The sequence below is a fragment of the Gopherus flavomarginatus genome, chromosome 8 (assembly GCF_025201925.1).
Source record: "Gopherus flavomarginatus isolate rGopFla2 chromosome 8, rGopFla2.mat.asm, whole genome shotgun sequence".
In the NCBI taxonomy this organism is placed as follows: domain Eukaryota; kingdom Metazoa; phylum Chordata; order Testudines; family Testudinidae; genus Gopherus; species Gopherus flavomarginatus.
Window position 1 is genome coordinate 62,787,451 of NC_066624.1, and position 26,056 is coordinate 62,813,506.

Sequence of the window (26,056 nt, forward strand, 5' to 3'; positions counted from 1 at the left end):
GAGGTGTCACTGGGGTCCCGTGCTGTGACACAGTCTGATTGGCCCGCTCTCTTCGCCGGGCTCTGTTTCATATCTATGGTTACCGGCGTCTGAGTCTCCGCCGCTGCAGGACCCGGCCGAAGACCGCCCCCTCCCCCGCCAGGCGAAGCGAGCCGTGTCCCGGCCCCGTGCAGGCTCGGCGGGGAGTGAGGCCTCGCCGCCGTCATGGCCCCGCGCTCGCTCGGCCGCCTCTGCCTGCTGCTGCTCTACCTCCTCGGGGAGGCCAGCGCCGGGTGAGTGCGGCGCGGTGGGCGGGGATTCCGGGGAGCGCGGCCTGAGGGGGCCTAGGTCCGCTCCTCGTAAGGGGGCGCGATCCCTCAGGCCGACTCCGAGCCCTTCAGCAGCGACCAGCCCCCTCTCGTCGTGGGTCTCCCCGGTTTCCTCCCACGCCATTCCCCTCCTCCGCTCACACTCACCCCGCCCACCCCAAGCAGCGACCAACCTCCGCCTATCCTCCTCCTCCTCCTCCTCCTTCCTCCGCCCCGGTCTATTCCGGGCGCCATTCCCCGCACCCGGCCTCCGGCCATTCCACCCCCCCCACACACACACACAGCCCCTGTCCGTTCCGGCCACCGCCCATTCCCCGCCCCCCACTATCCTGGGCGCCATTCCCCAAACTGGGCCCCCACCCACCCCCAACACAGCCTCCGACTATCCCATCCCCCACACCTGGCCCCCGCCCAGTCTCGGACTATCCTGGCCCCCCAAGCCCCACACACAGCCCCCGACTATTCTGGCCCCTATCTCCTCCTCCCTAGCCTCCAACTAGCTCATCCCCCACACTTTGCCCCTGCCCAGACCCCAACTATTCTGACTCCCCTGCTCCCACGTCTGGTCTCCCATCCATCCTCTACACACAGCCCCTGACAATCCCAGACCCTTGCTCCCACACCTGGCCTCTGCCCATCCCCCGTACACAGCCCCCAACTATCCTGGTCCTCCCATCTTCCAAACTTCCAAAGCCTCTGACTATCCCATTACAGACACACACACACGCACCCCGTGTCACCATCAGCCCACATGCACACGTTATCTTGAGCCAGTCATTGAATGTCTCTGTGCTTCAATTCCTACTGTGTAAAAGGGTGTTAATAGTACTTATTGAAACTCTCAGGTGTGCAGGGAAGATGCATTCATTATTGTTTGAGTAGTTTGGATGCTGCAGTGGTGGTGGTGTCATATGAGTGATAGATGTGCAGCACATGTGGAATAGTTCTATGTGACACAGGTCACAACTAGATGCTTATTTTGCTCTGTATTTCTCAGGAGGGATTTCTATAAGATTCTGGGGGTATCCCGCAGTGCATCAGTAAAAGACATTAAAAAGGCCTATCGGAAACTGGCTTTGCAACTTCATCCGGACCGAAACCCTGACGATCCACGAGCACAAGAAAAGTTCCAGGATCTGGGTGCTGCATATGAGGTCAGTGAGTTAATCAGGTATCTGCTCCCAGTACTAACACAAACATGGTTTTCCTGTATTGTTGGCATCTCTGCCCATCTCATCATTTTGGTGAGGGGTGAACAAGTGCTCTTTCCCAGTGATGTCCTTGGAGCTGGCATTAATCAGGAGGAGTCAGCAATAGTTACATTGCACTGTTGGTAATGCATTGCTGTAACAAAAGTGAAAAGTCAGACAGGTTTAATAACTGGAAACTGCAATGGAGGTGATAGCAAAAAATCATAAAGAGTCTGGTGTGTGTTAACCTGATTGCTGTCACTCTAAGGCAGGCCTGCACAACATGCAGCCCGTAGGGGCTCACTGTGTGGCCCGTGGGGGAGTGAGTATGTGGGCTCACTGTGCGGCCCGCATGGGGTGAGTAGGCAAGCCAATGGCCAGATGGCTGGCCGGCAGGTGGGCGGAGTGGTGAAGGGGCCAGTGTCAGGCTGGACTCTGGAGAGTGAGCCAGTGGCAGGAGGCGGGGGCAGCGGCAGAAGGTAAGAGTCCAGGCAAGTGAGCTGGTGGTGGGGGAGGGTGTCTGAGGAGTCGAGCGGGGGGGCAAGTGAGCTGGAGGGGGGGCTGAGGAGGCGAGCGGGGGGGGCAGGTGAGCTGGCGGCGGGGAAGAGGGGCGCAGCTAAGGAGTCAAGCTGGCGGGGGGCAGTGGTCGTGGGGCAATTGGGAGAGGGAGGTTTTTATGTTGTTAACAGGCAGCTGAATAGGTGAGCGGGGGGGGGGGGGGCGGCAGGTGAGCCAGAGGTGAGGGAGGGGTGGCTGAGGAGGCAAGTGGGTGGGGGGCAGTAGTGGGGGGGCAGTTGGGAGAGGGAATTGGCAGAATGCCCTGATGGTCCCAAATGTTCAAGTAACTGCCCCAGGGTGGTAAAGAAAATTGGGTCATTAAGGCTTGACAGCTTCTGGGGGGAATCACTGCTAATCCCAGGAACAGACAGGCTGCTGTGTTTGGATCAGGCGTTCATGTGGCTGTTGTCACTGCAGGAATTGCTTCCATGGAAAAGCCACGCTAGGAGAACCCTTAAATGTATATTTAGCTTCTTTTTGTCTCACAGTCAGAAGAAGCTGACTCCATGTGCACACACCCAGCTCTCTGGACTCAATCCCACCACACTTTGAGAACCTGTGCACCTGAGTCTGTTCCCAGCAGTGCAAACACAAAGTGAGGATAAGATCAAATCAAATGTCCATCCTCACGTTAGAGAAGAGAGAACTATGACATACTGCACATGAATCTGAACCACTTCATTAGCTGAAGAGTTAAGCTGCAAATTTTAGAGGAGCCCAGTTAGCCCATCAACAAATCTCACTTAGAAATACTCGATAGCTTCCCTAAAAACCAAAAGGCAGGACAGTCTAGAAAGGAGCAGTTCAGGGATCCAACCCAACAATCATATCATTCTTCCCTGTTTCTCTCCATCCCCCCAGCCCTGCTGCCAAGAATCCTAGTGACATCGCACCCAATCCTGGGCCTTATCTCTTCCTCTGCAGAGCAGACTTTGCTGCAGAGCCAGGGTTTAGCAGAAGGGCAGTTTAAATAATTTACAGAGTCAATATTATAAACATGACACAGGTTTTTGTGATCCCTCAGTAACGCTCAGAGGCCCCCATCCGACTCAGCCAAACACCTGGTGTTTGGGGCCAAGCCATTTTGGGGGTAGGAAGCTAGGAAAGTGTTCAGAAAGGGAGTGATGGATATTTGTGAAATACCTTAATTGCAAAAGCCCTTTTCTGAAGGTTACCAAACCTCTCAGACAAATCCTACCTGGCCTAGGAGAGCTCAGGGGATCTGGTAATTTTTTGGAGAAGTTACAGGGAAGTTAAAAATGGGTCTTAGTTGTAAGTTAGGATCAGTCTGAACTATGGAGTGGCTACACTGGCCCATTACATCCTCAGGCACCCACTATAACATATTACCAAGGTTCAATACAAAGTCATATAAAGATTATTCAAAAATGCATAATGCAGAGATTTATCTACAACTGCATTGATTGACTGCTGTATGCAGTAATATAGTGACCACTGGGTCTTTGAATGAGGCTTTATACTTGGGGGGAGGTGGGGGGAGGCGCTGAGTCGGAGACGAGCAGGTGGGCAAGCGGGGGGTGGGCAAAGAGGCGAGCAGTGAGCCAGCAGGGGTTCTAGGGGCGGACATGGGGGTTCCTGGCAGAGGAAGGAGGAGGTGAGTGGTGGGTGGGGGACTGACTAGGAGGGACACAGCAAGCAGCACCCCAGATCAAAGGGCACCATGGTCTGGGAGGGACAAGGGGCCAGCAGCAGCAGGACATCAGCCTCCATAGGGCACTCCAATAGCTGGATGAGCTAATTCCTGAGACCAGCAGGAGGCATTGCTGGAGTGAGTCCTGATTGCTTACACGAGTGCTGGGTGGAGAGTTGTTTCGGCGGGGCTGGGCGGCGCTGGTTGGGGAGTTGTGCAGGCCTGCTCTAAGGTTTCTAGCAGTGGTCACAGGCCAATTTTTGGATTCCAATTTTCTAATTTTCAGAGTTAAGTTATCCTCTCTTGCATGTTGTGGGAGAGAGGGAATGTTTCCTTTGGTGGAGTTTGCAGATTCCTATATAGGGATCTGAACATGTTTCATTTTGCAGGAGATATTACAGTGGTTGGCTTTCTGAGACCAAAGGCAGCTTGATTGCTGTGGATGCTCAGGATGTATGAGGACAGCAGTGACTAAATTTTCTTTTCTGGAAAACAATAGCTTATTCTTTCAAAGCACCAAAACTTTGGTGTAAAGTTCTCTCGCTGGGGAAGGGAAGCTAGTGCATGATTAATAAAATAGGCATCTCTATGCATTCTTTTGGAATCTTCAGACAGGATATGCTATTCTGGGATTTCATAGTTGTACCTGAAATAAATCATTTAAAGTTATTTGTAGTTCCTCGGCCCTCTCCCATCCCTAGCATTTGTTCCTAGGCTAGTAGGATATAGGTCTGAAATTTGATTCCTGGTTGTCCTTAAGTCTGGAGCTGAAGCATACTTCTAAGTCTTCAGACCTGCCAGTGTGTAATGGAAGTTGTCAAAATATGTGACAAATGACCAAACTCTGTGATACCTGGCTTTTGTTATCTATTGCTTATGGCACAATTAATGTTTTCAGTCTTAAACTGGTTTAAGGGTGTTCTCACTATGTGAGTTAATTGACTTAAGAAATTTAAAGAGAACATTGAGATTATTTGATTGTGGTGTATATAAGTACCTAGTTGGGGAGATCTGTTTCACTAATCTGGGAGACAGAAGTATTGACAAAATCCCCTGGCTGAAAACTAAAATTAGATTAACTCGGGTTAGACATAGTGAAGGCAAGATGTTTCAGTGGTTAATTATCAACAAATATGGTGCTTTCTCACTTTTAAAGCCTTTACGTTGACTGGATGTCTTTCTAAAAATATGCACCACTTCAGCCACAAAATATGGGCTTGATTCAGGCTTAATTACTGGCTGAAATTCTGTGCACTGTGCTACATAGTAGGTCAGACTAGATGATCATAATGGTCCCTTCTGGCTTTCACATCTATTAAACCCATTTTGAAATCTGTATTTAATTCACGGAGTGAGAGAACATCCTTAAAAATTATTGTCTGGCACTTATAGTGGGACAACACAGGTATTCCTCTTTTTGGCTGTTGGTGGCCCAGGAGAAGGGCGTGAAGTGGAGGGGGAGGGCGGCCTTCCCAGGCCACTGAAGAGTTTAGTGAAGGGCTAGCTGCCTGGGCCTTTTGTGGCATTCCAGGGAGAAGGAGAGATGGGCCCTGCCATCCCAAATGCACTTTATGCAACCCTCACATTCGTATTACTCCCCCATATTTAATATTGGATACACCGCAAATTAATGCAGGCTGGACACTCATATCTTAGGTGACTGTCTAGAGACTATCCAGCTGCTGTCCTTCCTCTTCCTCCTGTGCTCCAATGTGGTTGGTGCTGTTTCTCTATCGCTTTCCATTCAAGCCTCAAGGGAACAGAGAGAGGTCACTGAGGAGGAACTGACAGTAATTTTCAGGTAGAGGCGGAGTGAGCAGCTGTCCTGGGCTGGCAGATTATTTAGGTGTAAGAATCTATTTATTTGGGGTATGTATGTCTGTAAAACTTCTGGAGTAGATACCGTGCTGGAGAACAGATACGGATCACACTTATTCTTCTGCAGTGGTTTAATGGTGGCCCTAATGCTGTGCAACAGAGGCCTGGTCTACACTATGCATTTAAATCGATTTTAGCAGCATTAAACTGATTTAACGCTGTACCCGTCCACACTATGAGGCACTTTATATCGATATATAAAAGGCTCTTTTAAATCGGTTTCTGTACTCCTCCCCGACAAGAGGAGTAGCGCTAAAATCGGTATTACCGTATCGGATTAGGGTTAGTGTGGCCGCAAATCGATGGTATTGGCCTCCGGGCGGTCTCCCACAGTGCACCACTGTGACCACTCTGGACAGCAATCTGAACTCGGATGCAGTGGCCAAGTAAACAGGAAAAGCCCCGCTAAATTTTGATTTTCATTTCCTGTTTGCCCAGCGTGGAGCTCTGATCAGCACGGGTGGCAATGCAGTCCCAAATCCAAAAAGAGCTCCAGCATGGACCATACGGGAGATACTGGATTTGATCGCTGTATGGGGAGACAAATCTGTTCAATCAGAGCTCCGTTACAGAAGACGAAATGCCAAAGCGTTTGAAAAAAAAAATCTCCAGGCAACACAGTGCTGCGTGACAAGCGTAACGGGAAGCCAGAGACTCAAATGGATGCTCATGGAGGGAGGGAGAGGGTACTGAGGACTCCAGCTATCCCACAGTCCCCAGCAGTTTCCGAAAAGTATTTGCATTCTTGGCTGAGCTCCCAATGCCTGTAGGTTCAAACACATTGTCCGGCATGGTTCAGGGAATAGATCGTCAATTTACTCCCCCTCCTCCCCCCCCCATGTGAAAGAAAAGGGAAAGAAATCGTTTCTTGACTTCTTTCAGTGTCACCCTATGTCTGCTGAATGCTTCTGGTAGACGTGATGCTGCAGCAGTGAAGAGCAGTATCCGCTCCTCTCCCCTCCCTGGTGGCAGACGGTACATGCTTGATAATTGCTGAATACCCCTGGCTGGCCTCGGGGCGCCTGGGAAAAAATAGGAATGATTCCTGGTCATTCCCAGTAGATGGGACAGAACGGCTGGTAACCGTCTTCATCATAGCTACTGGGGGCTGAGCTCCATCAGCCCCCTCCCTTTCCTGTGTAAAGAAAAGATTCTGTCCTGCCTGGACTATCATAGCAGCGGCATGCTGGGCTCCTCTCCCCCGCACCGCTTAATGTCCTGCCTGGACTGTCATAGCACTGGGAGGCTGCCTCCCCCTCATTTTATCTCACTAACAAGTCACTGTTTCTTATTCCTTCATTCTTTATAACTTCATGACACAAATGCGGGGGACACTGCCACGGTAGCCCAGGAAGGTTGGGGGAGGAGGGAAGCAACGAGTGGGGTTGTTGCAGGGGCATCCCCCGTGAATGGCATGTAACTCATCATTTCTGCGGGATCTGACACGGAGCAGCTGTGCTCTCTGATACACTGCTTCTCTAGTACACTTGCCCCAAATTCTAGGCAGGACTGACTCTATTTTTAGAAACCATAAAGAAGGGATTGATTCGGGGAGTCATTCCCAGTTTTGCTTTTGCGCCCCTGGCTGATCTCAGCCAGGGGCACCCATGATAGCAGCAGACAGCACAGAAGGACAGATAACCGTCATCTCATTGCCAAATTACACTGGCAGCAGACGGTACAGAACGACTGGTAACCGTCTCTGCTATCATTCAAAAGCAAATGAATGCTGCTGTGTAGCGCTGGAGTATCGCCTCTGTCCGCGGCATCCAGTACACAGACAGAGACTGTAAAAAAAAAAACAAAAAAACAAAAAAAACAAAAAAAAAAACTGAATGGGCTCCATGGGCCGTGCTATGGCGTCTGCCAGGGCAATCCAGGGAAAAAGGGCGTGAAATGATTGTCTGCCTTTGCTTTCCCAGAGGAAGGAATGACTGACAACATTTACCCAGAACCACCCGCGACTATGATTTTTGCCCCATCAGCCACTGGGCTCTTAACCCAGAATTCTAAGGGGCGGGGGAGACTGCTGGAACTATGGGATAGCTACGGAATAGCTACCCACAGTGCAACGCTCTGGAAATCGACGCTAGCCTCGGACCATGGATGCACATCGCAGAATTAATGTGCTTAGCATGGCCGCGTGCACTCGACTTTATACAATCTGTTTTATAAAACCAGTTTATGTAAAATCAGAATAATCCCGTAGTGTAGACATACCCTGATTAAGATCTGCAACTGTAGCCATTGCACATCTGGTGCTTTCCTCACTGTAGAAGCACTGTTGCACAAGTACATAGTTATGAGTGCATGAAAGGAGATGATGTAACTTTCAGTCAGATAATATAGGGAAGTTTACTACTAGTCTTGCTGAGTTTGGACCTCTTTTAAAGCAAACTATATACTCACTTTGAATGGAAATCCTTAAATTGTTCAGGGAAGTGGGGGGGTTTTCTGTCTCTCTTGCAAACAGGAAATAGTGAAATTCACCACTTCTTCTATGTGAAAAATATTTACCTGTTTTCTTTCCAACTTAAAGTTCCAGATCTCTGAAAACTTATGCACATGCTTAGCTTTACGTTCATGTCTAGTCCAATTTAAAATCAACGGGATTACTAGCATGTGTAAGACTTTGCAGGATGTGGGTCCTGACACTTTTTGACGCCACTTTGTATAGTTCATTTTACTGTTTTACCTCTTTCTGTGCATCTCTGACACAATAGCTTTTAAAAAATGGGGAAATTGTGATTGTAAAATCACAAAAATCAGCAGGGAGACTCAGGGCACATGTAGTCTTTGAAACATTAAACTCATTAATTTCTTTTTTAAGTTGACTAGATTTCAAGTTGACGATATTGCTTTAAGGTACCATGACACAACTAAATCCCATTAAGGAAACATAAAAATTCAGGTTCCATCACCAGTATTAACTCTTACATGTCCATTGGGTTCTTAAATATTTTTGCAGAACTAAAATTAGAAAATGTTATATATGCAATGCAGCAGATTTAATGTTGCTGTTGGGCTCTTAGTTCTTGCACTTTCTGACTGTGCAATCTTAGTATTGCATCAGTGCAGTGTTTCTTGTGGGTGTTTCCAAAAGGTAACGTGGGGACATCTGAATGGCATACAGAATTTACAAACTCACTCGCATCGAACCTTGTTGTAAGTGCCTTCAACCAAGCAACGTATACTTGTAAGCTGTGCATGTATGCACAGCCCATCTTCCCTCACTGTACATGTAGAATAAGGATCATTTGAAAATCTCCTATTTAATTAAAAGAAAATCACGCAAAGCAGTAGCCCTCATTGAGACGTATGGCCTTGCCATTTTTCATGTACCAGCCGTTTTTACTATAGTGATGTCTTAAAAAAATAAAATTGTAGGAAAGGTGTGATTCTTGCCTGCTCCCCCTAATTTAAAACAGCTTAAGCAGTAGTGTTCCAACTTTACAAACTATTTCAGCTCTGGGCAGACAAAGCATGGAACACTCCAGTCTGGAAGGTTTCTATTTTGGAGAGTATCAGAGGGGTATCTGTGTTAGTCTGTATCCACAAAAATGATCCCTCGCTCTCATGGACTTTGGGAGGCAAGCCAGTCCTCACTTACAGACAGCTCCCCAACCTGAAGCAAATACTCACCAGCAACTACACACCACACCACAAAAACACTAACCCAAGAACCAATCCCTGTAACAAACCCCGTTGCCTACTCTGTCCCCATATCTACTCTAGCGACACCATCAGAGAACTCAGCCACATGAGCCACACCATCAGGGGCTCATTCAGCAGGGGCACATCTACTAATGTGATATATGCCATCATGTGCCAGCAATGCCACGTACATTGGCCAAACAAGACAGTCTCTATGTAAAAGAATAAATGTATGCAAATCAGACATCAGAAATGGTAACATACAAAAGCCAGTAGGAGAACACTTCAGTCTCCCTGGACATTCAATAACAGATTTAAACTTCATCCTTCAACAAAAAAAAAACTTCAAAAACAGACTTCAAAGAGAAACTGCAGAGGTGCAATTTAATTACAAACTTAACACCATTAATTTGGTCTTGAATAGGGACTGGGAGTGGCTGGCTCACTATAAAAACAGTTTTCCTTCTCTTGGTATTGACACCTCCTCATCAATTATTGGGAGTGGGCCACATCCAATCTGACTGAATTGACCTTCAGCACTGGTTCTCCACTTGTACGCTCCCTTCTCTTCATGTGCCGGTAAATTTATGCCTGTATCTGTGATTTTTCACTCCATGAATCTAAAGAAGTGGGTTTTTTACCCACAAAAGCTTATACCCAAATAAATCTGTTAGTCTTTAAGGTGCCACTGGACTCCCTGTTATTTTGGAAAGTTATATTTCATGCAGCTCAAGGTCCTTAGGGTTGGAAGGGACCTCAGGAGGTCATCTAGTCCAACTTCTTGCTCAAAGCAGGACCAATCCCCAACTAAATCCCCAAATGGCCCCCTCAAGGATTGAACTCACAACCCTGGGTTTAGCAGGCCAATGCTCAGATGTGCTCCAACAGGTGTAGTGAAGATTTATTTGTTTAACAGCCCAGCTATAGCTGCTGGTAATTGTTCTAATATCAAGATAAGTTAGCAAACAAAAGCTACATTTAGTGGCAGTTAAGGTTGCATCAGGGTGTATGCTACCGCCTTGAAACCTGAAAAGCATGGAAATATGAAGTTGAGGAAATACTGGTGCCTTCCTTTTCAACTTCATATTGAGTATAACAGACAATAACGCACTCCAGTACTCTATAAGGCTTTTGCTTCCATCTCCAACAGATACCCAAAAGCTGTATGTATCCCAGCTTCTTCAAAGTCCCACTCTGATGCAAAACTTTAACAGCCACCTCACATGCTTTTGGATCAACGGATCAGCACATCTGATTGTCACACATTCCATGAATTTGGGAAGTTATTCCAGCTTAGCACAGCTGAGGTCACTGGTCTCATGCTCCCTTTTCCCTCCCCTCCTTCGCCTCTCCATGTTGTCCTGGAATGAGTGCCAGTGTTTGTGCCACGGCAGATTTATCATCATATTTGGTGGCTTCACATTGGTGCTCAAACTTGAGATTTTGGCTAAAGATTATAAAATGTTCTCTAGACAAATGCTCTTTCTGTATGACTGATACTGGAGCAAGGAACAGGAGGAGCAGCAGTGTGGTTTACAAAGAAGGGTGACACTTCTGCCGAAAGGGCTATATTTTTGGACTCTTATGGTTCTATAAATTCGTTTTCCATTGGACCACTGTGAAGAATTTGAAATAGTGTTGAATTATATTGTGTCTTGGCTTTTCCTGTTTCAATTAGATGAACACAAAATAAAAGTTTATAGCTCTCGTTAAACTGAAAACTTTTCACTTAATGGTAATTGTGGAGTCACGACCAGTACCACCATAATACAGTCTTCTCTCGGTGCCTCCATAGTCTCTTGTTCCTCGTTTAGGAATAACAGCAGGGTTCATTTCAAAAGCCTTGTCTAAATAACCTAGTTCACTTAAGCACTAGTGTTTATTGCCCACATACTCTGCCCTTCCAGGTGCTCTCAGACGAGGAGAAGAGAAAGCAGTACGACACATATGGCGAGGAGGGATTGAAAGATGGTCACCAGGGTTCCCATGGAGACATCTTCTCACAGTAAGCTTTCATCCAAGCAAACTACTCTGCAGGCAGGGAAGACTAATTTTGTCCATAATATAAAAACACCAATACTACTTCACGGACTCCAGCACTGACCAGATGCTTTGTTATTAGTAGCCTCAATCTCCTAATTTTTCCCTGGTCAAAGATAAATGAATCAACAGTGTGTATTCAACGCTCATATCCTAGCTGCTGCTTTCACACACATCCCACCCCTTCTTCCACTGAGTAATGGGCATGAAGACCATGTTTGTTCTCTCTCCCCCACAAACCAGCATTGTTCACTTGGCAGATTTGCTAGTGTGAGTGATGTATAATAGATTGTAATTGCATTAATTATGCAGAATCTTCCTTGCATCCTCTGGGGTGTGCCTGATGTTTATTACACTGCCACAGATAATGGTTTGGGGTTTGTTTGTTTGGTTTTTTTAAGGAAAACTGTACAGTATCTTTTCCCGTTTTTTACTGGTTTAAGTACAGCAAAATCTGACCTCTTCATTCACCAGCACTTCAAACAACACCTCTTGCTTCAGGGTAAACCTGTGGATTATTCATTTCTGATAAAGATATCTTTGCTACAGTTGTCATTTAGGGTGTCAGTATCTGCTGGTGTGGTCTGCTTGAAGGATGAGAGCAGCCCCTATTGACTACTCTGGCTGAATAAAAAGAAAGGCCATGCTTGGTTTCTGTTTCTTCCTCCACTAAACACTCTGTCTGCTAGGGCTGGATTCCCTTGAAGCCAGTTGACACATTCCTCAAGAAGACCCCTCAGTGTCCACCCTCAAATAGTGTCCTTGTCTGAACATTGGTACTGCATAAAAGGATGTCCTAGGGCTCTAGCCTAGGATTTAGAAGACCTGGGTTCAATTTCCTACTTCACCACAGGCTTCCTTTGTGAGGATGCAAGTCACGTAGCCTCTCAGTGCTTCAGTCTCCATCTGTAAATGAGATTAATAGTGCTTCCTGCTTCACAGGAGATAAATATATTAGACTGCGAAGAACTCAGATACTATGGTTATTGGGACCATGTACCTTAGATGTGGTGCCAAAAATTTATTCCTAGCTGTGATGACTTTAAATAAGGAAATCTCTCCCAAAATAACTGATTTGTGTTTGTCTTTGAAAGCATGCAACTTGTATTTGAAGGAATATCGGCCAAGAATAAGCATTTGGTTTGACAATGTTCAATTTGCTATACAGTGCATCTTATATAGTGGTGAGAAGAGGCTTCAAGGAAGCCTATTGCTGCATTCGATCTCTGTGTTCTAACAGAGATCCTGTTTATGAAGCCACATAGCTGGAGTGAACTTAAACTTCTTCCAGAATTAATGAATGTCCATTACTCCGTAGCTTCTTTGGTGACTTTGGTTTCATGTTTGGAGGAAGTCCTCGTCAGCAAGACAGGAATATTCCACGGGGAAGTGACATCATTGTGGACCTGGAAGTTACACTGGAGGAAGTGTATTCAGGAAACTTTGTGGAAGTAAGTGTAACGGTCTATTTCTAGGAGCCTCCCTATTGAACCCTTGAGCTTGCTGGTGACTGCTGGCCTAACTGTTGGTGGGAATAGTGCATTCTTAGAAAGAAATGGAAATGGGTTACTTCCTAACAGTGTGTCTGAGGAGGGGTGAGGTACAAAACAGACATGGGTGAGAGGCGATGCTGGAATTTCTTATGCTTTACATCCTTCTGTTGCTGCCAAGTACCTGATACTGTTCTGGGAACCAAAAGCACTGTAGGGAAGGGGATGTTTTCAAGTAGGTCACTTTGAAACCCAATAGAAAGCTGCAGCAAAGAGATGAAACATTAAACAAGATGTAAGCTTATTTAGTCGCTTGAAGTCAGGTCCTCTCATATCAAACACTGCCTCTTTAAGCAAAGTAGTTGCCACCATATTAATCTAACTGAATTTTTACATGGCCAATCATCTCCGTCACAACAGACGTCTAACATTCTGTGTTTAGCAAATATACAGTGCTTTCATTTAACTAGTTATGTCTCTAATGCTGGCAATCCCCAGTACTGAATTAAAAGCAAAAAAGCTGTATTAATCGAGCATTATAGTTGAGGGTTCAAGTGTGTAAATCAGGCAACTGAAAATTATGTTTCCCAAAGCAATCAACCATTAACTTAAAGGGTATGTGTGTCTACACTGCTGTCAGGTATGATTGCAGCACATGTCGATGTACCCAAGCTAGCCATTGAAGTGCCTTGGGTGGGCATGGCTGTCTTCACTGCTAATGTTACTCAAACTACCTTTGGTCTACCTAGATTACACATACTATGATCACACCTTCCAGCTGCAGTGTAGATATACCCAGTGTGTGTAAATAGCAATATACCATATTATATACGAACTGTTTACCTTAATATGTAAAATAGAGCCAAATTGTGGTAGATTTAGGAACTATAACTTTAATTTCCTGAATCTCAACATTGTATTAACAGTTTTCATGTTTCATTTCCTCGGGTTCTTCAGTGTAAAACATTATTTGATTTCCCATCCAAATAATATGGCAATGGACACAAAAGCACATCAGAAGTACTTGAATCTGGACACAGAAATCCTGTTAGACCTTTAACCCAGTAAAAAAACAGGTATAAAGACATGTTTTGAAATAAAGCTGGGAGCTTAGCACTATGGCATACCCCTGTTAAAAAGAAGAATCATCATGTACTGCACTTGCACAGCTTGCAGTCTTCAGGTGTTGTCTTCAGTGACGAGTGCCTCAGCCAGATTTAAATCTTTAAAATAAGTTTGTTCAGAGATGTGAATATGAAAAAAAAAAATCTAAAAATATCTTTAGAGAAAAAACTCTTTCCTAGGTACTGTAAAAGGAATGGAATTTTAGCCAGCTTCCCAAAATAATTCATCAAAAGCATCAGATGTTTCAGCCTAATGTTACCTTTTTTTATTTAGAAAGGTGGATAAGCATTCGGAAGCAGGCTTAAAAAGAACATGCCTATAACAGTGACACCGTGGGTTCTCAGGTAGTGAATTGAAGACTGTATTTAGGAAGGCATTTCCAAGATCAAAGGCAATTATTGTTTTGGGTGCAGCACAGATATCTTGGAGCTTATTGTCTGGAATATGTTTCTTGAAGGAACCATTCTATTTGCAAAGCCTCAAGATCATTATACAGTGTTACTGGTTGATATGAAACTGCTGGATGTGTTTCTTGCAGGTTGTTAGGAACAAGCCAGTAGCCAGGCAGGCTCCTGGCAAACGGAAATGCAACTGCCGGCAGGAGATGAGGACCACCCAGCTAGGCCCGGGGCGTTTCCAGATGACTCAAGAAGTTGTCTGTGATGAGTGTCCTAATGTCAAGTAAGTGTTGAGTTTCTGCCTTGTACTGCGATATGGATAGCTAATCACAACTGGCCACTAGATGGGGGAAGGACATGCATGTGTGACCAGTATGATCGACGTGGCGGGGTGGCTTATTGGTAAAGAGAGCTGGTTTTATCATATACTTAGAAGTCGTGGCAGGAATGAGAAGCTGGATTAGGTGAAAGGTTTTTTAATTTGCATTTTTAGCTCCACTCTCCTTGACTTTACACCTGTCTAAAGAGGTCATTCTGCACTGCTATGAAAGGGACTAAAATAGAACAGGAGTACACTTCCCCATTGGGATATGTGAAGGTGGGGATTGCTGCAGTAGTGGTGTACGTGGGATCTTGGGATGGTTTCAGTAGCTTCACTCTTTTCTGTCTATAAACGTTCACCAGTGGAGACAGAGCAAGAGACACCTTTTGCCCTCCACTATGGGTAGTGTGCAGTAAATGATAGAAGCAGCAGGAGAAAAGCAGCAGTCCACTGTGGGAGTAGCCTGCGCTAGTCCAATAAAATGAATAAAACCTGCCTTCTTGCTGAGCACAGCATCCACTCTTCTACTTTGTTTCTCTTTATCTCCCCAGGCTTGTGAATGAAGAGCGAACACTAGAGGTAGAGATAGAGCCAGGCGTGAGGGATGGCATGGAATACCCCTTCATCGGGGAAGGTATGGCACTACCACCATAGAGATCAGCTTTGGTAACGCTAGGATGATTATGAAGAGGGCAGCTTTAAGGAATCTCAGTACTTGCCATGGGGCATTGTTTTGAACTTGCCCCTTTTTAAGCAGTTGTTTTGTCCTATGGATTCTCTCAATCTAGAGACTGCACCCTACAGTCAATTTTAGTAATGCCCTGCTTAGAGTTCAGCCCCCTTGCTTTTATATTAGACATCTGGCAACAGAAAGGGAAAGAATTCCTATCAGAAAGAGGACCTGTGACATATGTCTGCCATAATGCTCAGCTCTATTTGAAGTGTGTACACAAGTCCCCTGGCCCAAGCATGCGGAGTCTTTATCCATTGTCACTTGTTCAGATCTGACAGAGTGAAAGCAGGAAGCCAAAAGGGAAAACAGAGCAGAATGCTAAATCCTATATCACTGTACCCTATGCCTGAGCTCACCCTTGACGTTCCATGGGGGCGGAAAGGTACATGCTTCAGAAACAGACCCAGTTTCTGCTTACAACCTGCTTTGTCAGCAAGTCTCCGTTATGCAAAAATTCTTCTTCTAGCCATTTAACAGAATTAACTAGTATCATGACTTCATGTCCCAATAAACCTTTGGTTGCCTTTAGTCATCATTGTGAGTGTAGTGCTACACAGTATCTCAACTATAGCTGTGTAAGTTTTGGATAATCCACATTGTCACAGTTCATGGCAGTGGCTCCTGTGCTCCTCCAGTGTGGTCCCTCAACAGCACCCACTTAGTGGTTTCCAGCTTCTCAAAAGTCATCTGTATAGGGCAGAGGCCTGCATCTCACTCCCTCCTGACTGAGGGATCTTCAAGGCTGCACAGTTCCCAGTCTACACTGTGATGTCTGCAGCAAGCCAGACTGCCCAAAAGACCAGCGTCTGCGCTTTGCTTTCTCTCCAGAGGTTATGACTATTCTGTTCCCCGTGGTTATAAGCTATCACACAGCTCTTTCTAAGCAAGCACATTTATTGTTAAGGTGGAAGTATTACAGAGACAACACCAAAACAATAAAAGAACCTACCCAGATGCTAAAAAGCTTACCAGGAATCACCCCAATTCCAGCCTCTGGCTCTGGTAGGTGTCAGTCCTTTAATACCCACAACTGGGTTGTCTCTGTGATTACACGTTAATAGCTCTCAGATTCAGAACCAGAACCCAGTCTGAGCAGTTCAGCTGTTTTTGTACAGTTCAGGTCTTTGATCTCATCTCTGGGAACAGGTAATCGGCAGACAATGACCTGCTCCTCAGGGCGTAGCTTCAGAAGGCTGAGTTTTCACATAACCTGATGGGAGGAATTTGCATCAACCTCTCCCTAGGTATTCCCCAGGAAATCCACTTAACATTTATTGTCCCTCCATGTCCATTCATCTGGCACATTTTTAATATAGTCCTCTGAATTTCAAGGTCTCACATCTGTCTGCTCTCTTCCCCCTCCTCCTTCTCCTTCCCCCCCGCCCAATCCAGAGAGGTTGCATATAGTTGCAGCTGACAACCACAGTAATACATAAATCATTCATTTAATACAATGGACCTCAAAGATATTTAAACTTTATTCAATGAAGTGTCCTAAGGATGTGACAGGACATTGCCATATCTGTCACACACACATTCTGTAGGTGAGTCTTCTGCACTAATTTCGTGCTACAGTGTTCACTGAGACATGACTCCAAAAGCCTGGGGTCTTCCATCTATGAAGTTGCATATAGGTAGGGAGTCCTTCGTAAAAATGGTGTGGATTTTTTTCAGTTTAGAAGAAGGATACAAGACCAAGCCATCTAGTGAGCTGAGTCTCTCTGATGTCAGACAAGCTGACTAATTGCTGGTGAAGCACCAATTGATGACTTAGTTTAACACACCATTTCTAACCTACTTCCACAGGTGAACCTCATGTAGACGGGGAGCCAGGTGACTTACGCTTCAGAATAAAAGTTCTCAAGTAAGTAACCTGCCTGGCTAACCTACTTATCTCCTGGAGGGATAGCTCAGTGGTTTGAGCATTGGCCCGCTAAACCTGGGGTTATGAGTTCAATCCCTGAAGGGGCCACTTAGGGATCTGGGGCATAAATCAATACTTGGTCCTGCTAGTGAAGGCAAGGAGCTGGACTCAATGACCTTTCAAAGTCCCTTCCAGTTCTAGGAGATTGGTATATCTACAGTTATTATTATACTAGACAGAAAATTTACCAGTGTCTTTGGTATCAATTTTGCAGTTCAAATGGCACTTCTGTTACCCATCAGCAGCATCAGTGAGGCGAGAGAGCTAGTCCTCTGATGGTTTTGATGGAGAGCTGGAGGCAGGACTCTGCAGAACAGAGTGTCATATGTTAAAGGAGTTGGAATACTTTGAGATTATTGCAGCTATTCAGAGGATGCTTCCCTTTTGTTTTGTTTGGCCCAAAATCTAAGATTAGATGGTAGCTGCTGGATGAATCACATGATACTTTGGCACTCCTGTCCACTTCTTGCCCTGTGAATGGAAAAGTCCTTAGTACTACACGTCGCTAGAACAGGAAAAAGGAAGCTGCTGGATGAGTCATGTGGGACTGTTTGACACAGCTCTTGTGTCCCAGATCCCTCTTTGTGCCAACTGTGAAAGGGCAAAGAGGTGCATAAGGATTACAGGGATCCCCTCATCTGTGATCTACATACTCGTTCACTAGAGAATATACTGAAAACCAGTGTCGCATTGGTCATTATAACCATTGTGAGATATATGTATGAAAAATATGTGAGAAGTTAGGTATGTATGAGACAGTGCGGAGTGCAGTCCAGACCAGTGAGAGGTTGTGTCACCGCTTGCCCTGCAACCCTGGCTGCCTTACAATGCTTTACCGCTGTAGCTCCCAGCCTGGAATGCTCACAAGCAGCTACCTGCATGCAGGTCGCACCCTGAGTTTCTATGTGCTAGACAGCCCTGGGTCGGCAGCTCTGACCCCAGCAGCCTGTCTACAGCCCCACTGTGCCTTCTACCAGCCTTGGTTACACTTGCTTTCTCTGTTGTATGTTACATGGAGCTGTGTTCTAAGGTGTAAGTAGTAAGCAACAGTGAACTGTTCCTTTGGGACCAGCAGGCCTGGTAATTCCATGAGTGTCCAATGGATATGGGGCTGGACACTGCAGGGGGACACTTGGAGTATGCAGGGGCTGGAGTGTGCCTATCACATCTCTCCACTTCTTTCAGTTCACAGGGAAAGATTCTTAGTAATGCACATCCTCTAGCACAGAAAAAGGAAGCTGAATCAGACTTACGAATGTCTTCTCCGTTCTTCTGAGATTTATGTGAATTCTCCAAGCCTTTTCATGGAGGGAAGCAAGTAACCTAGAGGTCCTGAATAATTGACTTTTCAGTTCTGTGCCTGAATGGAAATATTAAAAAAACAAAATCGGTTCCTTTTGAATTTTTCTAGCCAAAACGAAAAATTGAAAAGCTTTGTTCAGGTTGAAAGGAAACATTTCAAATGTCAAATCGAAACAACATCTTTGACATTTTTATTCTCAGTTCTTTTTCAGCCAAAGCCATTTGTTGAATTCAGCCTGAACTCATTCATTGTTTCAGTGCCGTAAAAATGCATATTTCTGTGACTTTACTATTTCCCAAAACAATTTTGCTCAGCACTAGTCCTGACTTTTGCAGTAAAGGTGGGAAGAGAGGTCAGTGGGTCAAGTTCCTATGTTCTGTTCACAGGCACCCAGTCTTCGAAAGAAGAGGAGATGATTTGTATACAAACGTCACTATCTCGCTGGTCGAGGCACTGATAGGCTTTGAAATGGATATTGCCCATTTAGATGGGCACAAGGTGAGGCAAGAGTTTACTTTCATGTTCTCTAGAAGCAAAATTATTTCAGTAATGAATTCCCTGTGTCCTACAGGGACTTGTCCACTCCTGGTTGCAGCTGTGGGCCGTAGACAATCTTGTCTCATTCAAAGATTAAAAAAAGACCCATTTTGACTATCTGGAGTCTGCGCCAGAGGCTGCAAGTGAGGGCACAGTACCTGGTTAGCCTGCAGGGTAGGGGATATGTGCTGGCATATGTTATCCTAAGTTCTGTGTCAGTGCGCTTACATGTCCTGGTACTGAATATTACTGGCTTTGTGGCAGATTCAGTATTGAGCGTGCCTTTCTAGTATTGCCGTAAAGGAAATTTAGGATAACAGGATACTAACACACTTCTCAAATTTTCCTTGCTTTGTAGGTTCATGTTTCCCGAGATAAAATCACAAAACCTGGGGCCAAACTGTGGAAAAAAGGAGAAGGCCTTCCAAACTTCGATAACAACAACATCAAAGGCTCACTAATCGTTACTTTTGATGTGGACTTCCCCAAAGAGCAGCTGACAGATGAACAGCGGGAAGGTTTGTGCTTTAAAAACCTATCACAACATCTCTGCATTTTCTGAACAATGATAGAGCTTTGTCATGTGATTTAAGATAACCGCCTGCAGGGATCAGGAAGGAATTCTCTTCCCCGCTGCTGCATACAGCATAATATAATTAGCTAGGTGCACTGTGGGCAATTTGTTCTTTCCTGTGAAGCATCTTGTTTCAGTTGCTGTACTTGGAAGGCTACCAGATTAGATTAGATGGACCACTGGTCTGATATTTGTATAGCTTTGACAAATCTGGAGCTGCTTCAAAGCTCCCATCCAAGGGACCGATTGCACCCTTGTTGGAGGTGGGTTAGAACTGGTCTTAGCCCTGCACGGGCTTCACCCTTGTTAGAATGGTATCTCAGACTTAACAGCACAGTTTCCCAGCATCTGCCTCCACTTCTCTTTGGAGTTGGATATTGCTCTGATGTTAAGGTGGAAGCTGCTCCGCTGCATCAGGAAATAGATGCTTTCTCCCCACCTCTCCTTACCCTGAGCACATAGGCCAAGTCTACGCAGGAATGCTCAGGAAAGTTAAGGAAAATCAGCTAACGCTATGAAATCGACATGCATAAAGTATAGCCCATTAACCCCTACCCCTGTGATGCTCTCACACAGGAGTAAAGTGGACGTAGTTTGCTGCAACTTAATCCTCTTTAGAGGGTGAATGTCTGAGCTAAATTGAGGGTTGCAATTGACAGGGCAGGTAGCTCTCATAAAGCTGGGGGCAGGACAGAGAAGCTTCATCTTTAGCCCCTACTTCTTCACAACTTCTGAACCACTATTAGAAGAACCTCCCCACCACCCTCTCCCCCAGCATCTGCGGTAGGCGTTGCTCCTGTACTCCAGGCAGCAGCAAACAGGAGCTTCTTTTCCACATATCCCTCTAGCAGGATGATGGAAACCAAGTTCTGCCACTAAGAGGAGAAGGAATTGGATCCTGGCACAGTTAAGTATGGATGCTCATGGAGAGACTCTCTCTTCTCCCACTTCCACTTACAGAGAAGCATCTGGACTACCTTTGGGCTTGCTCAAGGCCACCACACACATTTTCCGAAGACACTATCTGCCAGGAGTCTCCCTCCTGGGTATCTGCCTCCTAGTGTAAGAATGGCAGAACTACATCTCCCAGAATTTGTAGAGTGGAAGCCAGCCCCTTAGTGGTGTCGTATGCCACCATCAGAGTGTAGAAATGCTGCCTTCAGAATATTCTAGTTGCTTCCTTCTTGATTAGTCAGTGAGGGGGCTCCTGACAGCTGCAGCACCAGCTTCCTTTCAGTCCTGATTTTAAAAGCTCTCCATCACTTTTTTGGGTGTGTGCTGCAGCTTTGGCTCTCTGTCCAGGTGTCTTGCTGTTTTCTCCAGAAGCCTTGTCTCCAGTGCATTGTTGCTTGCTCTGATCTGTGCTGGGCTTTCAGGGCCCCTCTTTCTCTTTGACGTATGTGTCAGAGGAGGAAGAAAGACTGCTCTGTCAGTGTAATAGAGTGATGTCCCTGACCAGGACTGGGTCACAATGCACAGGGCACTTAAAAAGCATAGGGATGGGAATTCAATCCAACCCCTCCTGGAGAGAGAGATTCTGTGGGTTTGGTACAAGGGTGATGCAAAATGCCCTGCAGAATGAATCCTGAGTCAATGAAGACTGGGTGCTGAGACTTGGTACTAGTGCACACTCTGCTGCCTGCCACAAAGTCTTGTAGGGCAGTTCCCATCTAGAATGCATGGCACATCTTCCCCCCCAAAGCAAAGAGATCCTCCAAGTGTCAGCCCCCATCTCACATATAGCACTTGAAGGCAGTGCAATTGCATTCCAGCCCATCTAAGGAGGTGGAGCCTTCACTAAAGAGATGAAGGGAGGAGGGGCCATTAGGTCTCCATCAAGAGCCCTGGATTTCCCTCTCCTGTATTAGTGCACTAGTCTAGAAGCTGTCAAAATCAGGCTCAGTTTGTCAGACCACTCTGTTTATTAGCACAGCGCTCTGCTAATGACACCCAGATAATGTGAGCACCATGCAAGACCTACCCTACCTTAATTTATACAGATAAAAAGGGCGCAAATTTGACAAGATAACAAAGGGAGCAGAACTGACAAGTTCACGGGAGGCTAGACATACATAGTTAATTTCCTTGCTAACTTTTACCAATCTCCGGCTAATGTTTCACCATTAGCTTAAGTGGACTCATTGTTTATGTCTTAATGTTCCTTTTCCTGACATCTGTATTTTAACATTTCAGCTCTTTTGCTTAAAGGTACATACAACATTTCTTTAATCCTTTCTATTTTTACATTATAATTCATTCTACTTTCACAAAGCAGGTGGAGTGGTGGTGCTTTTTGGTTACCAATTGTGCTTGGAAACCTTGTCTAGACGCTGTCCTATGCAAGGCTGCCACAGAGCACTCAGTGGCATTTCTCCTGTCCTTCAGCGAGGGTGGTTGACTGTGCAGGCTGGATCTCTCTGCTCATAGGAACTCTAGGATACTTCCCTACCACCACAGGGTTTGATTTGTTGGAGGAAACAGCACTACAAATGCTGTGTCTTTTGGGCTGGTGTCAGTGCTGCATGGTTGAGCCAGATGTGTGGAGGTAGGTGAAGCGTAATTGCACTTGCTGGGGCTCTGTGTTCTCAGATGACTGAAAATGGACACCACTCTGGAGGGTGTCAGAAGATCAACCCATGTCTCCCATGGGCTACTGGAGTTATTAGGGGATCAACGACATAAATTGACTGTCTGAATGGCAGCTGTACTGCCTAAATATTCAAGAAATATTTAGTCCTGTACTTTTCTGTTTATCTAGCGAGGGAAAAAATTCCTTCCTTTTCTCATTCTTGGCCGCTGGCCCTGCTGTTTGTAATGTTAAGTGCACCTTCTTTTGAGGCATCTCATGAGCTTCTTTTGCTCCAGCAGTGAGAATCCTGCCAGAGGGTCTCTCTAAAGACAGGAAAACAATCTCCTTGTTCTGCTTCTCTGATGTCCCTTTGACCAGATTCTCTGTCACCTGCCGGCCAGAGATGACATTCTAGAGGGTTCCTGTGCTTACACCTGAGCTCTATACTTACATTGCTTCTCTCTGAATTGGCTTTATTACTGTTTTGGAGCTTTAACGCCCATGCAGCTGAAGGAGCAGTCTGGAATGTTCAGAGGGGAGCAAGCAACGTGCAGCACTCCACAGGGTTAAAAGTCTAAGTGAAGTAGCATTTCTGCTGCTTTCATGCCAGGAAGCTGCGCTTCAGACCAGCAGAACTGTACGCACTCTTTCCTGTCTGTCCCGCTCCCACCCATGTCTTGCAGCCTAGGCCACTAAGTGGAGGAGATGCGAGTGGGTCTGTCTTTCCCTTAATACAGTGACCCAAGTAGGTGGGATATTGTGTTGTGAGTGCTAACCAGTGCATCTGACACCTCATGCCAGCCAATCAGATCCCAGCCCTCACTTTCAGACAAGACATGGATATAGACAGGACATCGGAAGACATCAAAATAATCCATTGAAATAGTTTTAAACAGGGCTTTATTAAGTGTGGTATCGATATTACCCAGTAAAATGCTAGACTGTTTTCTTTACGTGTTGAGTGGATTGCTCTAGCAACACAGGAGGCCAGAGAATGTATCTTGGGCTCAACTTTTCTCCCAGGCCAGTAGGATGTGGTGTGTTAAGTAGTATGTGTGGGAGAATCTTGAGCATCTTCTCTAGCTGCCTCTTTTTTGTGTACACCCCACCCCCATCTGCTACCTTGCTTAGTTTGTAGCAGAGGTGACTTTCTCATTGGGTCCCAGCCCTTTTGTGTTTCAGCCTATCCTGTGTTGTGGGAGGATGTGTAAGAAGGTTTTAATATAACAGCATTATCCACTTAGCGCCACCTCTCTTTGTGAGAGTGCAGGATTAGCTGAAATGGACGTGTACAGCCCTTCTGTTTAGCTGTCCAGTGAGACAGTGGGACTGCCAGATGTTTGTATTCCATTGCTTAGATGTGCCAGCTGGGGTGTCCAAGTAGCTTCTGTGGCAAGTCAGATATGTAAATATTGTGGGGGTCTTCCATGCGGTGTGGTAACTATTCCTTTTCTCTCATAGGTCTCAAACAGCTGTTGAAACAAGGATCTGTGCAGAAGGTGTACAATGGACTGCAGGGATACTAACACAACAGATTGGACTTGATTGCAAATGAAAAGTGAAATCAGTGATATTTATCTGCAGTCTTCTTCTGCCCATTGTAGAACAAAACGGAGGGAGGGTGGAGCGATGGTTCAAGCAGATTTCTGCAAATGGTGAAGGTGGTCAGATGGCTTAAGGAAAATATTTCCTTTTTCAGGGCATAACTGGTGCTGCCTATAGAGTTCCCGGTAGTGGAGCAATGAGAAAAGCCCCTGAGGAAAGAAAATGGGCATGGGGCGGGGGTGGGGGTGTTAAACTCAGTGCAAATTGGAAATTCTGGTTTTTAAATATATTTTGATGTTACTTTTCTTGACCCTCTCAATGTATTTTCCTCGTTTCTCTGTGTCTCTCACGTTGATCTTCCCCTAACTTTCCTTTCATTCTCAGCCCCTCCCCACAGAGCCTAATGGGCTGTATTCTTTCAGAACACACAACTCCCCTGAAAGAGGTCAGTTTCTATTAGAAGGGAACTGCGTGAGGGCCTTGGGAGTGGCTATAGAGCCATTGGATGGAATTCTGGAGGTGGTGGTGAAGATGGCCTCTTCTGTCTCTCTTAATGCCAAAAATAGTCTTTTGCCCGCAACATTCACACAAAATTTAAAGCCAGAACTGAGTCTGGCTTTTGAAAATATCAGCTATCACTTTGCCCTTTCTTCACTTTATAGAGCTCTAAAAAAAATAACCCATCTCTTCCTGTGCCTGATCTAGAACTCTGTGTTAGGAATTCTTATCTCCCCCATCTCCTTGCACGCACAGGCTTGGCTGGAATAGTGCAGTATCTCCTGTACTTAGTCTTCCAAGAGAACAGGTGCAGCAGGGAGCACTGTAATACAACTGCTCAAAGTTTAATAGCAATTGACTGGCTATGCAGCTAGGTAGAACTGGCTCTATTGTAGCTGCAAGCACTTGGTCTCTAAAGAAGGCTCTGTCCTAATGAAAATAGGTGTGTGACATACAAGCTGTGCTACATCTGACAGGTAATACAGGCAACAGCTCTTCAGCCTCTTAGCTGGAGAGGAGGACTGTGCTGCTGGGCTGGGATAGGTTTCTCAGGCCTTTTCTGGTGTCCTCTGTGAGGCTGTCCATGGGGGTGTGCCACTGTGTGTTCCAGCACACTGGGAAGCCATAGCTGAAAAAGCCTTGAAGCACATCCTGATGGAGAAACTGGCTGTGTGGTACTTCATTCCGTGCAGGCAAAGGGTGAGAAATGGCAGCCAGCTATTCCCACCTGTGGGCAACTCCCCCTCCTTTGCTCTGCTCTGCTCTGCTGGGGGTAGTGCTGACCCTTACTTTGGGAGCATGGCAGAGACCGAGCAGCAGAGCAGAACATACATGCATGCGTGCACACTTCTGCAGTGCTGCTTTCCTTTCCCCTGAAAAGCCAACACCCTCCACCCCTCTCTGCACTGTAGCCCTTTGTGAGACTTTGGGGGCTTGTTGCTAGAGGCAGAAGAGTTGGGAGGATTCAAGTTTAGTTTTCTTAAATATATCCTGAATAGCACAAACATAAAGCGCTTGGGAGGAGCTCAGTGCCCCTCTCCCCTGTCCTGCTGCTCCCCAGTCCCCTCTGTGGTGTTAGCATTTCACTCTGCTGCTCTGGGATCTGTTAAAACTAGGTTTTTCCTCACCATCTTCCACTCATAGAGGCAACTCTGTTTTTGTTCTCTGTAGTGCAACATTTCTCAAATGTGGCCACCAGGGGCTTTTTATGTGGCCACAACAGCCTCCTGGGCAGTGATGGGGCAGAAAGGAGGGCAAAGTGTCCACCTTTTCCCCCTCCCCTGGACTGCGCTGCCCTGCAGTGCCTCCAGAGACAGGTGGAGCACAATGTTCCAGGACCAAAGTGAGCTCTCAGTCTACCTTGGGGGCAAGGCTTGGGCTTCAGCCCAGCGGGACTTTAGGAGCCAGACTGTGGGACTTCGGGCACCCCCTGGCTCTGTCCACTGGTCCCAGGCTCCTGCTGCTATGTGTTGGGAGCCAGCCCTGGGTGCTGACCCCTGCTGCCGGCTGCTTCCCAACACCTGGCTTCAGCTGCACAGCCCCTAGCTCTGACCACACAGCAGCATATGCTGACTCCTGGCTTCAGCCATGCAGGCTCCCCACACACATCCATCACCCTGGGCCCCCATTGCCTTCTCTCCCCCCCACCCCTTCCAGGGCTTAATTTGTCCTGGGGCTTGCTGAGAAAAGTGATATTAACAAACATACAAGTATCACTTTTCCCAGCAAACTTACTAGCTAGCTGGGAGGCTGTGATAGG

The 26,056-nt window shown here is 46.2% G+C and overlaps 1 protein-coding gene across 1 annotated transcript; it reads left to right on the forward strand.

Moving 5' to 3' along the window:
- On the forward strand, positions 1-24,104 carry DNAJB11 (DnaJ heat shock protein family (Hsp40) member B11). The gene is made up of 10 exons (XM_050965620.1): positions 1-272; positions 1,306-1,462; positions 11,147-11,244; positions 12,598-12,730; positions 14,433-14,575; positions 15,166-15,248; positions 17,154-17,211; positions 18,961-19,072; positions 19,470-19,629; positions 23,716-24,104. Exons 1-10 carry the CDS (start codon positions 205-207, stop codon positions 23,778-23,780), a joined length of 1,077 nt encoding a protein of 358 aa, XP_050821577.1. The 5' UTR covers positions 1-204; the 3' UTR covers positions 23,781-24,104.
- Positions 24,105-26,056: the final 1,952 nt, after the last annotated feature.